We start from the raw sequence: 12,384 nt of genomic DNA, 5'->3' as shown, positions 1-12,384 counted from the left end.
CAGCTGCAGCAAAGAGTGAAGAGAAGGTGTTGGCTGTGTCACTGTCAAGCTCTACCAATTCCAGGAAGCTCCCAGAGAGCTGAAGTGACTTCACAGGAATCTCTCTGCGTGTGCCCCAATTTAGCTTGCCTTTTCCTACATGTGGAACCTGAAGAGCAGAGGACTGGCCAGTGCCCCTTTAGCATCCCTGGCTTGTCAGAAGGAGGGGTGTCAGGCCAGACAGCATCCTCAAGGCTGCTAAGACAGCTTCTGCTCCCTTATTTCTGACACCCTCCTCCACTTCCCAGATGTGAACAAAAGGGCTGGAATATTTGCCGGAAAAGAGGTTAAATACGTGCAGGCATTTTCAGATGCCACTTTTTCTCCTTGTCCCTCACTTGTCCCAGGTGGATGTGCTAGGTTTACTCACTCCTACAGAGTGTTGTTGCATGGCAGAGGGACACCTGCTCCTGCCCAAGTACTTCACCTCCCAACCATGTGTTTCACCTCCTGACTGGAAGGTCACTTCACAGAAATGCTTCATCCCCACCTAAATATTGGCAGGGGAGCAGAAAATGCCCAAGGAGGCTCAGTTCTAGCCCTCAATACTCCAGTTAAACTCAGAACTGCTTCAAGAGTGTTGTCAGACTGGAAAAAGGTTTTCCACTCTTTCTCACTCAAAGCACCAGTTGCCCAGGATCACAGCTGAAGAGTCACAGATTCTTTTGCTCAAATCTGATTACAGCACAAAGAGCAAAAATCTAAAAACCCACAGGCTTCCTCAGCACGCCAACTCCAGAGTTCTGTCAAGCCTCAAGCACAAAAGGTCTGCTTCCAAGGGGAATGAAGTGGGAGTGCTGTAACAGCCACAGAACAGTGCCACCGGAAGGAAATGCTCCCCAGCCATGTCTGGCTACACTGACTCCATCTTCTCTGCCAAGCCCAGTTTCTTAGATGAAGACATACCTATATAACCCCATACAGATAATTATTGACACCCTTACCTCCATGAGCTCACAAGCTGGATAAGTGGCCACAGACATGCAAGCTTTTTCTCAGTTACGCTCAAGTAACCAACAACTGGAGAGCAAGACCACAGATGCTCAGCTGCTCCCCTCAGCCCATAAGCCCTTTTACACAAAGGATTCATAAATAACCTTTTGAATGCTGTAAACCTGTGACAAATCATTAACCTGTGACAAATAGTTGTGCAGTAAGCACAAAAGATTGTTTCCATTGGTGGCCCATTGCTATTTCTGCTCCAGGAACAATACAGGCTGTTTTGCACACTTCCTTTGGCTTGACAGTTCATCTGACCCAAAACTGCCACATGATGTGTGTAATTTGAAAGGTGCTGTATTTTCCTCACCAAATGCTGCAAATAATTCCCAGAAATCCCAGTCACTGGCTATCAATGTGACAAATGCAGCCCTACAGAATAACACAGAGACTTTGCACTTAACCTGTCCCAAAGTAGGGCCCTGCTCTGGACTGCCCATCAGGACTGGCCACCTCAATAAAGACCATCTGCTGGGCACCCATGTGCCATCACAGTGCTGTTCCCAGCTGGTGAGAGTCCTGGCAGCAAGGTGCACTCATCCTCAGTCCTTCCAGTTCCTTGTGGATGAGATGGGACCATGCCAGAATTTGAAACAGGAAAGGTGGATGATGAAGACACTGATGCAGCAATGAAGGAGATGAAATCGGCGGGATGAAGATCAGATGGCATGTCAAGGTCTCTGAACTTGAGTAAGAATACAGGGCCTGTGGGATAGGTCTGACCACATATATCCCTCTTTATTCTATACAGGACATGTGAGGTTGGACCTTTCCCACAGGTCTGATATTCCTCAGAAGGAAACCCCAAAGTGCCATCTAACCTCAGGGAGATGGCAGGAACCAGTGCAAAGACATCACTGAGAGAAGAGCCTCATACTGCTGTAGCCACTGTCTTTCCATAAAAGTGTTAAATGCCCTCACCAGCACCAGAAATCTGGCTGGAAACAGGACTTGAAGCTGGTCAGTGGAGACAGCTGACGACAGACCATCTCTTTTGCTGAGGAAGAAGTTCAAAGCCTTCATCTTTAGCTTGTGTATGGGTCACTCTGTTGTAATTCTTTACAGAGCCCTCTCCAGAATCCCATACTCCACTGGACTAGAGCATTACAGGACCAGTGGACATAGAAATCCTCCCTCTACTTTTAGGCTTGCTGTCAGAAATGAGTGAACATCCATGGTGCACTCTGCCCTGTGGGAACCTGTCCCCAGTAACTGCACTGGCTGCCGCAGTGCACAAATCAGTAGGTCTGAACTTCACTTGGTTTGGGGACTTGATACTGAAACAGATGAGCGTGCCTTTGTGCTACCTGCTGAGTCAGCCTCCCCAGCAACACCACTGCTCCAGAAAGCAGTGACAGCACAGCCTGTCTGCTTCCCGTGCTTAGCCTAAGCCCCTTCAATCTGTCCGTACCGCACCTGCCCCAATTCAGGCTCAGCCACTTGCATTTGGCAGCTACACAGACACAAAATGTTCTGATGATGATGTGCAAACAATTCCTCAGTGCCTGCAGCTCTTTCTTGTACAAACCTGTTTCTGTTCAGGACGAGGAGGGCTCCTCTTGCCCAAACCACCACAACTGGCATTTTGCAAACATTCACTGCTTGTGATAAACTGCAGCTTCTAGGAATCCAAAAACCTCAGCACTGCAGCACTGCAGACAAGAGGAATAATCCCCAAGAGCCACTCCTGTGATGTTCCAGCCACTGTGCTACTCTTCACAGCTATCTGCTCTGCCCTCTGAGAAGCAGCTGAGCGCCTTCCAATTGTCCCATTTGCTTGTCACACTAAGGGAGCCCTCTCTGTTAGCCCACTCTGGTAGAACCTGTTAATGTCCTTTGCTATGCTCCTGCCAGTACATCCAGGCTCCCTAGATCTTTATAGCTGTTGCTGCCCTCCCGGCCTCAAAGGCAACTGCTCCAGGTCTGCCCTCTGGTCAGCCACATTTTCACATGAACTAGAGATAGTACCAGAAGCCCCGTGTGTTTCACCTACCTGGTTACAGGTGTTAATATCTACCCCATTCCTGAGGTGATCCAAGGCTTTGTCCAGATTCCCAGATCTTGCAGCTCTCAAGAAACTGGTTGCAGCATCGGCCTTGGGGACAAAAAGAAAAAGCATGAAACTCAGAGCCCCCTTGTTCTCCCCCACCACCAGCACTGGGTCAGCTCCTCGCTCAGCTGCAGAGAACATAACGACACAGACCAAGCAGAAAAGGCAGAGGCCAGGCAAGTCACAGTGGGAACTGCTGGAACAGACTGAGGTGCCTCAAATCAGACAGGAAGAAGAAGGGCTGGGACCTGGACTTAAAATGAAGAGTATCCAGATAATGGGGCAGAAGGTGTGCAGCTCATCCCATCACACTATGGGGACAGTAGGGAGGGAGCTCCTGCCACCGTGACAGCCTCCCTTGGCCCAGGAAACCCCTCCGTGTCTGGGCTGAAGGACTACACTGATGGAGCTGTAGTGAGCCTACCCTTGCCCTGCCCCAGAAGCCACTGGATAGCCACAGCGGTGAGCTCAGGTACCAGCACCAGGGACAACGGCCCCAGCTGAGCACCTCACAGCTGTGAAAGTCACAACGCTCTTTTTTGACAATGCATCCCTGGACTGCTACACCACAGCCAGCCCAGGCAAGGCACAGCAATACTTTGAGCAACACTACTTAGCAGTGTGAGGCAGCAAATGGAGACAATGGCATGGCTCACTAGAAGCTGAAGAACAGGGTGGAAATGCAGTGATGTGGGTCTGTGAGTCTGGGAACTTGGATTGGTAACTAGCACCTGGTACTTGCCTGCTCAGGCCAGCCCAAAGGACTCTCTGCAGCCAAGAGTCACGAGACATCCATGGCAGGGGTGCAGGACACACTCCTCTGTCTTCAGCTCCAAGAGAAAATCACAACCTCTCTTGTACCACTCACATCAGGACTGACCAAGGGACCTCCTGTGCTAGGAGAGCCTCTGTTCCGCCACCCCAAGCCATCCTGTAATGCCCACAGCCTGACTGCAGAGGAGCATCCAGGATTAGGAAGCTCCTGGACATGAGCTGCAAGCAACGAAGCCACAGACAAAAGCACTGGAGGCATATTAGGAAGGATGATGCACCACACAGGTTCAGGGCTCCTCTCTTCCCTTCTCTTTGCTGTCTCAGACATTTGAATTGGGACTTTGAAACAGCACAACTCGGATGCCTTCTGGTCTCCTCCATCTGCCTCCCCCAGCTCATCCTTTCTGCCTGACACTCCTACCACAGAGAAAGGCAGCCATGCCCTGGGCCTATTAGGACTCTGTTCTCTGCTGTAGAGGTAAGGCCCACAGACAGGGTGTCCTGGCCCTGCTGGGCCAGGCACAGAGCTCAGGCCAGGCTACCACCACAGTGGCAGGGTGCCATGGCCCCTCTGGGGCAGCCCACGGACCAGAAGGACAGGTGGTGGAGGGCAGCACCACTGTGCCCCGTCACGGTGCGCAGCCTCTGCGTGCAGGGGAACACGTGCTGATCGCATGACCTCCTGCGCCAGCTGGCTCTGCTTGCTTCCACCTCAGAGGAGAGCCCCATCTATCAGGGAAGAGCCCCCAGATTCACAGTGGAGCTGTGGCTTTGGGAGGCTGCGAACACAAAGGAGACACAACACGGTACCTCAGTGCTCTGCTCACCCAGAAGGATCAACTGCAAGAGGCAGAAGACAACACCAGCATTGTGCTTAGAAGTGCACATTCACGCTCTGAGCTCTGCGTGCTGTCTGGGGTCCAGTGAGGAAACACTGACAGCTTCAAGCAACAGGCTGAATGCAAAGAGCTTTTCCAACTCCAGACACTGATAGAAGCCTCTGCTTCTCGGGTCAGGATCGACGACAAGGCAGCAAACCCTTGGAAAATCAAAGCATAGCTCAGCCAGGCTCTGTCACCCACGGGACACACGTGGAGCTCTGAAGATTAAATGGTAAAACTCTACGAGGCCCTGCAGCAAAGGGGCTCCCAAGGTCCCAGCACACCCAGCAGCAGAGACTACAGGCAGAAAGCAAGCAAAAAAGCAAAGCAGAGGTCTCTGTGGGCATGAAGGAGAAGTGTGTTGCATACTCACAGCCACGTCTGGACCGGACCTGCGCTTTCGTGCTGCCATAGTCCGGCACTTCAGCTGAAACCTGAGCCTGGTGTCCCCTCTCTCCCTCCTTGCTTGTCTACTCCCCAGCTTTGAGAGAGCCAGTAAGTTACATTGCATTCTATCTAAAAATACAGGCTCCGTCCTCTCTCCAATGCAGACCCTGCAGGGATCGCCAACTGCTAATGGAATTTGTTCATTTTCTCTCCATTATTGTGTCAGACAGGATATTTAATACCAAGCCACCTCCGGAAAGCAAATGACTGCTGCCAAGCGCAGGGAGGGGGTCAGAGCTGCAGGTACCACCTCGGGAACAGCAGAGGAAAAGCAGCACCAGAGATATGCCCAGGAACCCAGCAACTCACAGGTAACTCCTGCCACGGAGGAGAGGGGTTGGGGTTCCCTCCTGACCCTCTGGATGCTGGGGCCCAGGCCTTGGAAAACATGCCAAGGCTGGAGTGTGTCAGAGGTGCTGCCCTTTTGTTCCCCATGCTCAGCATGTACCTTCCAGAGATGATGCACAGAGAGATGCAGGGCATCAGACACCAGCAATCAGACCACACATTCCACCAGAGAAGATGGAATAGCTTGGTTCAAATGGTAAAAGCAAATCTACAGTCATATTGTACTTCTGATGTCAGGCTGCACGATGGGACTGCCTGCCTATTGCTCAGGGCGATTCGCTCCCAGGAAATGGAAGCACGGGCTGGGTCACTGCCATCTCCCGAATTTCAGCAAAAGGGAGCACTGACAGCAAGAAATGCAGAGACCCCATGAACACAAGCAGATGTGCACATCGAGAAGATACACACACATCCCAGTCAGCACCATCCCAACTCACCCAGAGTGAGTGCATTGCACACATTGCACAGTTAACACCACCCACTAACAAGCACAAAGCGCAGCACAGCCGTGCCCCATGCGCACACAGTCACTCGCTGTGTGCCCCAGAACACACAGCAACTGCTTCCAGATGCAGAAACTGCCTCTGCTGATTTTCCTTTATTTGGAGTTTGCAGAGTTTCTTTCCATTCTCCTTTGCCTTTCTAGCAATTTTACAGGAAGGAGATATTCTGGGGGAGAAAATAAGCTGCCTCACTTGCTGTTGTATACCTCTTGCACTCTTATGTGGCTGCTAAATCCTATATGCAGGTGTCATGCTCTACAGACTTGTGGACATCCCAAGCTGTGAAGAGTCAGAAGGCTGCTGTCAGCAATTCTGCAAGAGAGAAGCCTCAGATCTGGACTTCGTGAAGTGCTCCAAGACCTTCTAAAGTCAAAAACATAGCACAGCACATCATACTGTGCTTCTACTCTCCTTCCCTTTCTTTTCCTTCAGGAAAAATCTCCCTTTGTCTTCTGACAATCTAAATTTTTCCCTTTCCCTCTGCCCTGGTTTCAGAGTAAATTTTTTCTCATGACACCCTCTCCTGGCCCTGAGGAGAGGCTTCTTCTGTTCTTTTTCCCAAGTGTCCTCCTGCTCTCACAGCATTCATGCCACTAGCCTGGAACCACATGAGCCCATTGCATTGTAGCCATGGCCAGGGCAATAAGAAAGGGGAAGTCAAACCAGAGACCCAAGGGCTGCAGTCAAAGGTTCATAAGTCTGCTGTGTCTCTGGCCGTGGTCAGTGTCCTGCTCTAATCTCTTCTGGCAGTGCCTGCTCTCACTCACACCCAGGGCGGAGCTCCCACCAGCTCCTGCTGCTCATCACTGATAACAAAAGGGAGGGTCTCAGCATTGCCTGCTCCTGCTAAAGGTGGCATCGCTTGGCAGGAGCCCACTCTGTATGAGCTGCTAAATGCTGTAAGTAGATGATTCCCAAGTGCAAATGAGTTCAGGGACTTGTGCTGATCTCACAATGTTTTCTGGGACACAAAGACAGTCAAGAAGCAATTCACCACACTATTCCAGCCTGGCACACATGCATCCTGCTGCATTGCCCTCTTTACCCTGTCTGCCCACTTGTCTCTTCAGCCACGTTGACACAGACTCATGGAGCAGCGGACAGAGGAGGTCCAGCAAGGAAACACCTGGAGGCTGGGCAGCACACAGTCACCACAACAACCAAAGAACCCCAGGACTGGCAGTGAGATGTAAGCCTGAATCCTGGCACCAAGCCATGTATTGCTATGGGCATCCTGTCTAGATGCTGTGGAAAGGTCCAACTCACATCTCAGAGGTCATCCAGTTACTTCCAGCTATTAGTGCCAGTGTCCTGGAACCTAAAGTCAGTGCTGCCAGCTGAGGACGTGTGATAAACCCTTGCCAAGGGCAACAGCCCTTGCCATTTGCATGGACATTTCCTTGCTCATGTGGACTTGTGTCCAACAGTGGACATGGTCCTCACCTTTGAGGCATTATTTCCTGCAGAAACATCAAAACCTCTCATCAGTGCAGTGGTTTACTTTTAAGAAACTGCCCAACCTAGGAATTTCTCTGGAGCCCATGCTCATTTGGACCTCTCTGCCTTGCAGATATAAAGTGCACAGGTCTGCAGGTGACAACCTCAGTTCTTTCTCGTCAGATGAGAAGAATTTGTTAGTCCTCAAAACACACTAAAAGAGCTGCTAAGATGAAGAGCAGTTAAAGATAACACATGGGGTGCCCAGAGGATAATCAGGGAAGATCAAGAGATTAAACTCAAAGTGCTCAGAAACAGAAGCCACACTGTCTGTCTTACAGGAACTTTGTCTCCTATCTGTATTAAGAGAAACTGGATGCTCTCAGTGGGCTCTGCAGCAGAAACAAAACCTACTGGCAGGTTTCTGCCTTCTGAGTAGAAGGCAGCATTAAGCAGAGTACAGCATCTCCAGAGAGGCCATGGTAGCAAGGCCTCAGGCAGTCAGCCAGCAGAACACGGAGAACAGGCAGATACTGCAAACCCAGCAGAAAGAGAAAAGCAAAAGCATTGGGAAAATTCATCTGATGAAAGGATAAATCCAAATGCTTAAATTCTATTCTTTCATCATCCTCACCCCTATCCACATGATTCAAGACAGATAAATTCATATGCCCAAGTTCAATTCTCCCATCATCCTCACCTCTGCCCGCATGACTTAGCACAGGTTTGAGGATCTTAATAGGACTGCTGAGAGTCAAGGCACAAGAAGTCATCTCTGGAAGGCATCTGCCAAGTCAGTTTGTTCTCATTTCATGCACCAGCCTGAGTAAACCCTTCGTCCATGCTCCTTTCTGCTTAGCGCAGATTTTACAACAGCCCCAAAGCATGTACCACAGAGGGTGATAGCTGATACACCCAGCAGAGATCCCCAGAGCAGGATGCAAGGGGTAGCTCAACCATCTCGCAGCAGGTGAATCAGAGCATGCGGGAAGTGAAAGATCTGCTCACATTCCCAAAGGATAGAGCTGGAGAAGAACTTGGCACAACTGGCAAAGGAGAAATCCCAAAGCAGAAGAAGAAGGGAAGGAAGGTCCCTGGCAGATCTGTGGGAAGGGAAGCAACCTGTCATTTAGCCTTTTTACAGCGCTGAAGAGAGGGCAAGCTTTCGGGTGCCAGCATCAGACTGGCCTCTCCAACATGCACAATCCTCCACCATTACATAATCATGAGTAACGAGCTTTTGGAAAGCCCATTTTTGTGCACTCTTAACAGGAGAGGTAGTTCTGGACTGTCACTGGTGGTACAGGTCAGGGTCAAGGTTAACTCAGTCCCTGCTGAGCATTTTTGGACACAGATGACATCTGCGTTGCCATTTGCCTCCTTCCTTCCCCGCTCATGGGTCCCCTTTGCTGGCTGCTCCAGCTGGAACAGGTTCAGAACTGTGAGGAGGGCAGATATCACAAACAGCTTAATCTGCACAGAGCAAGGCAGCAAGGAGCTGCCTCTACACAGCAGACTGATCTTTCTGATAAGGATTCCCTGGTGGGCTACAGCCCACAGCTCTGTGAAAGCCTGCAGTGCCTGCCTGCTGCCTAATGGATTTTCTAAGTAACATGTTCGAGATCTTGTTCTGTTATTTGCAAACTATCACTTTCCCTTTGAAGTACAGTGCTGGGTCCAGCAGCAGTGGAGAGTGGAGAGTGAAACAGGGGCTGGTCGAGAGACCTGAACAGGAAAAGGAGACCAGAACATCTTTCCTTTCACACAGAGCCAAAGCGAGGCAAGAATTAACACAGCTACTGCTCCTGCCAGCTGAGGCCACGCACACCCAGGGGAAAGCTGTCACTCTCCTTTGATGTTAGCAGGAGCCTCTGCTCTCTGCATATCCTGAAAAAGAAAAGCTATTTTTACCTCATCAAAAATATATAGACTGTGACTGAAGACAATACATGAGAGCTTTTTGCTCAGGCACTACACCTATTCTAACAACATAACATTTACAGCTGCTGAGAGAGATGCAGCAGCACAGCAACTGCTTTCCCTTACTTTCCTAATGCACTACCTTTTTTGGACCGTGACATGCTTTAGGCAGGTCTGTGCAATAAACACTGGGGAGCTGAGAGGGGTCTAGCAGGCTGCCGGTGCAAGGGGGGAATCAGAGACATGCTCTGAGCCTGCCTGATGTCAGCCTGGGACTATGATACAGCTTCTGGGCCAGCCTTAACCTGCCCTGGGCTCTGTCAGTGCCCTCATGCTCAGGTGAGGTGCTGGAGTCCAGATCATACCGTCAGGGTCTGCCCTGGTGCCCTGTGGAGAAGCTTCCTTTTCTTTCCTAGTGACGCTTATAAACTGCTCCTGATTTCTGCAGTCTGTTCTGACTCATTCCCTACCTCTGCTCCAGCAGGGCTAGTCCACACCTGCTTTGCCTGCCTGCATGAACAAAAGCGCTTAGAAGGGGGCTTTCTGCTGGGATCTGCATGCTGGGTGGTATCACAGTACAGTCCTTGTGCTGTGGCTACCATAGATTTATTGTCTTCAGACTTAAGCCAGGCCTGCCTGGCCAGCGCTTGGGGTGCAGTCTCTGGAAGCCATGCAGGGAGGAAAGCATTGACAGAAAAGCACCAGAAGCACAGGCCTGGTAATGTATCTCTGACAGTAGATCCCCGGTGAGGACACGCGAGCAAAGCCATTGCAGCACAGCCACGTGCTCCACAGCAGAGCTAGCGCAGCACTGTGCTGAAAGAGAAACATCATCTTGTGCACCTGTCCCATGGCTCCAGAGGGGTAAAATAAGAGAGGTGATAACACAGGAATCAACATTTACTATTATAATACTGCAAAAAAACCAATACCTGGGGCACCTCCCTTTTCCCAGCAAAGCAGTGGTGAGAAGGACAAAGAAAATACAGCACCAAGGGACCTGGTTTCAATGCCAGGCACTGTCACTGGCCCCAAGGATGACCTTAGGCAAGTTACCAATGACCTAAGAAGGGCATCAAACCCTTCCTGCCAGTCTGAGGTCCATTTAGCAGCAACTGTTCAGGGAGAAGAGGCATTTTCTTTGGACTGAAGTTCATATTACCAGCCAGAATATACCTAAACTCCCTTGTGCAAACCAGCTAACCTGATTCCTCTCCTCTTTTGCTGCCCATCAAACCCCTGACCATGCCCAAGTACTCACCCTCAGGTAAGGCATGCATGTCATCGCTGCAGAAGGTCAGCTCACCCTGCACAGCCAGGTTCTGCAGCTCTGATCAACCCACTTATGCTGAATGCCGCAGCCAAACCAAGCATGAGCAGGCTGGGAGACGTTTATCAGCAGCAGGACTGCACCCTATCACCACTCACACACCTGACTGCAAGCCAGCACAACAAGAAAGCTCCTGTCTGGAGTCTGGAGATTACGGGTTGTCCCACGTCAGGACCTTGGGGAGAGTTGCCAGACTGGGCACAGTGTTTAGTCAATGTCATGCCTGAGCCACACTTCATAAACACATCTGTGAACTGTTAATGGGGAGGAGCCCATGTGCATGAACCCTGCTCTTCAAATAATACAAGGGAAGATGAAACTTCAGCAATATAAAGCAAAATGAAACAGCTCTATGGCCAGAACCACACTGTCTCTTGGTCTGTGCCACACAAAGCAGGCTGGGCTGGAGACAGTGAGCAGAAGACTTCAGGTTGTTCACAGGTCCCTGCAGACCTTGGCTGGGCACAGTCCCAAATGGAGGACACCGAGATGGAACTGAAGTGGCAAATGAGGTCTAGCAACAGCAGCTCCAGACTCTTTGTAGGGCCTAGAGCCAACTACAATACAATGAACGCGCCCCTTCCCCCCTTCTACCTGCACAGCAGACTCCTGCTCCAGCATCCCTTCAGGAGATCCTTGCTTGCAGCAAGAAGGCAAGGGGTCCACAGTGGTTGGTGCATGCCCTCTCTGAAAGATACGCAAGGGAGTCACACCAATTGTCCAAAGGAATAGAGCTCCTGGAGACCGCTCCCGTCCCACCCTTTCCTTGTGCTCCAGCCTAGGGTGACCCTGCAGAGCAATGCTCGCCTGGCTGGCAGGAGTCATCCCTCTTGCTAGTGCTTTGCCTATCCCATCTTTGTTCCAGATGCTAAACTGGGGCCAGCCTGGCAAAGGACTTGGGGTGCTGCAGGGGAGCCACACAGCTTGGTTTCTATTTCCAGCTACCATTCACCTGGCCCTTTTTGCCAGTTACAGGGTCAAGAAGGCCAAGGTGCTTCCAGCCAGGTGCTGGGGCCAAACCAGTGAATGCACAGCCATGAAGTGATCACACCTGGAAAGGCCTGGGCAATATACAGATAAATAACAGCTTGTGATATTTGCAGCTTCAGAGAGAAAGAAACTACTGCTCTGCCAGCTGTATCTCTCTAGGGGATTCCTATAAAACAGCCCAGCACACCACCAGAAAAGCTTATATGAGCTGAGAGACAGGAAAAGTAGATGAATAGAACGTGTTAGGATGGCAAAATGCTTTGCATTACATAGAAATTGAGATTTTTATACTGACCAAAGACCAAGTTTAGCATTAGAGCAAAGCAGAGTCCTTACCTCAGTCTAGGGGAAACACCTTCCCTTTGTCCAGAGTCATTCAGCACTTCCTTGGAAGTCTAGATTCCCTCTGATATTTGAAATAGAACAGACTCCACCTTCAGTTCAGGTAGAGCTCAAATTTTTGTTGCCAAAAGGATGGGCACTGCAACTGCTGGCTGGCTGGCATACTATATTTGTTCTAAAAAAAGTGTTGCTGCTCTGAACTTACTGAGTCGGTGTCTATCAGTGCCTCAGATCCTGGTTCCACTCCCCCCAGCCCCATAGCTGCATGTCATGAATGCAAACACGAGTCCACACTCTGACACAGGCCATTACCAGCCAGAGCTC

At 50.5% G+C, this 12,384-nt stretch overlaps 1 protein-coding gene across 14 annotated transcripts in view; it reads right to left on the bottom strand.

Moving 5' to 3' along the window:
• Window positions 1-12,384, bottom strand: part of ANK1 (ankyrin 1) — a 53,661-nt gene that overhangs the window by 23,569 nt on the left and 17,708 nt on the right. For 11 of the 14 annotated variants that reach the window (XM_019291228.3, XM_039564303.1, XM_039564299.1 and 8 more), the window contains exons 2-3: window positions 11,323-11,415; window positions 3,032-3,133 (exon numbers count right to left, since the gene is read on the bottom strand). In XM_019291228.3, the coding sequence (XP_019146773.2) occupies window positions 3,032-3,133; window positions 11,323-11,415 (195 nt within the window). Of the gene's footprint in view, window positions 1-3,031; window positions 3,134-10,659; window positions 10,767-11,322; window positions 11,416-12,384 lie in introns of those variants that run through there. The other 3 variants (XM_039564296.1, XM_039564300.1, XM_039564301.1) reach the window with 2 other exon arrangements.

The sequence above is a fragment of the Corvus cornix genome, chromosome 22 (genome assembly GCF_000738735.6).
Source record: "Corvus cornix cornix isolate S_Up_H32 chromosome 22, ASM73873v5, whole genome shotgun sequence".
NCBI lineage: Eukaryota > Metazoa > Chordata > Aves > Passeriformes > Corvidae > Corvus > Corvus cornix.
This window is presented reverse-complemented; position numbering and strand designations above follow the sequence as displayed.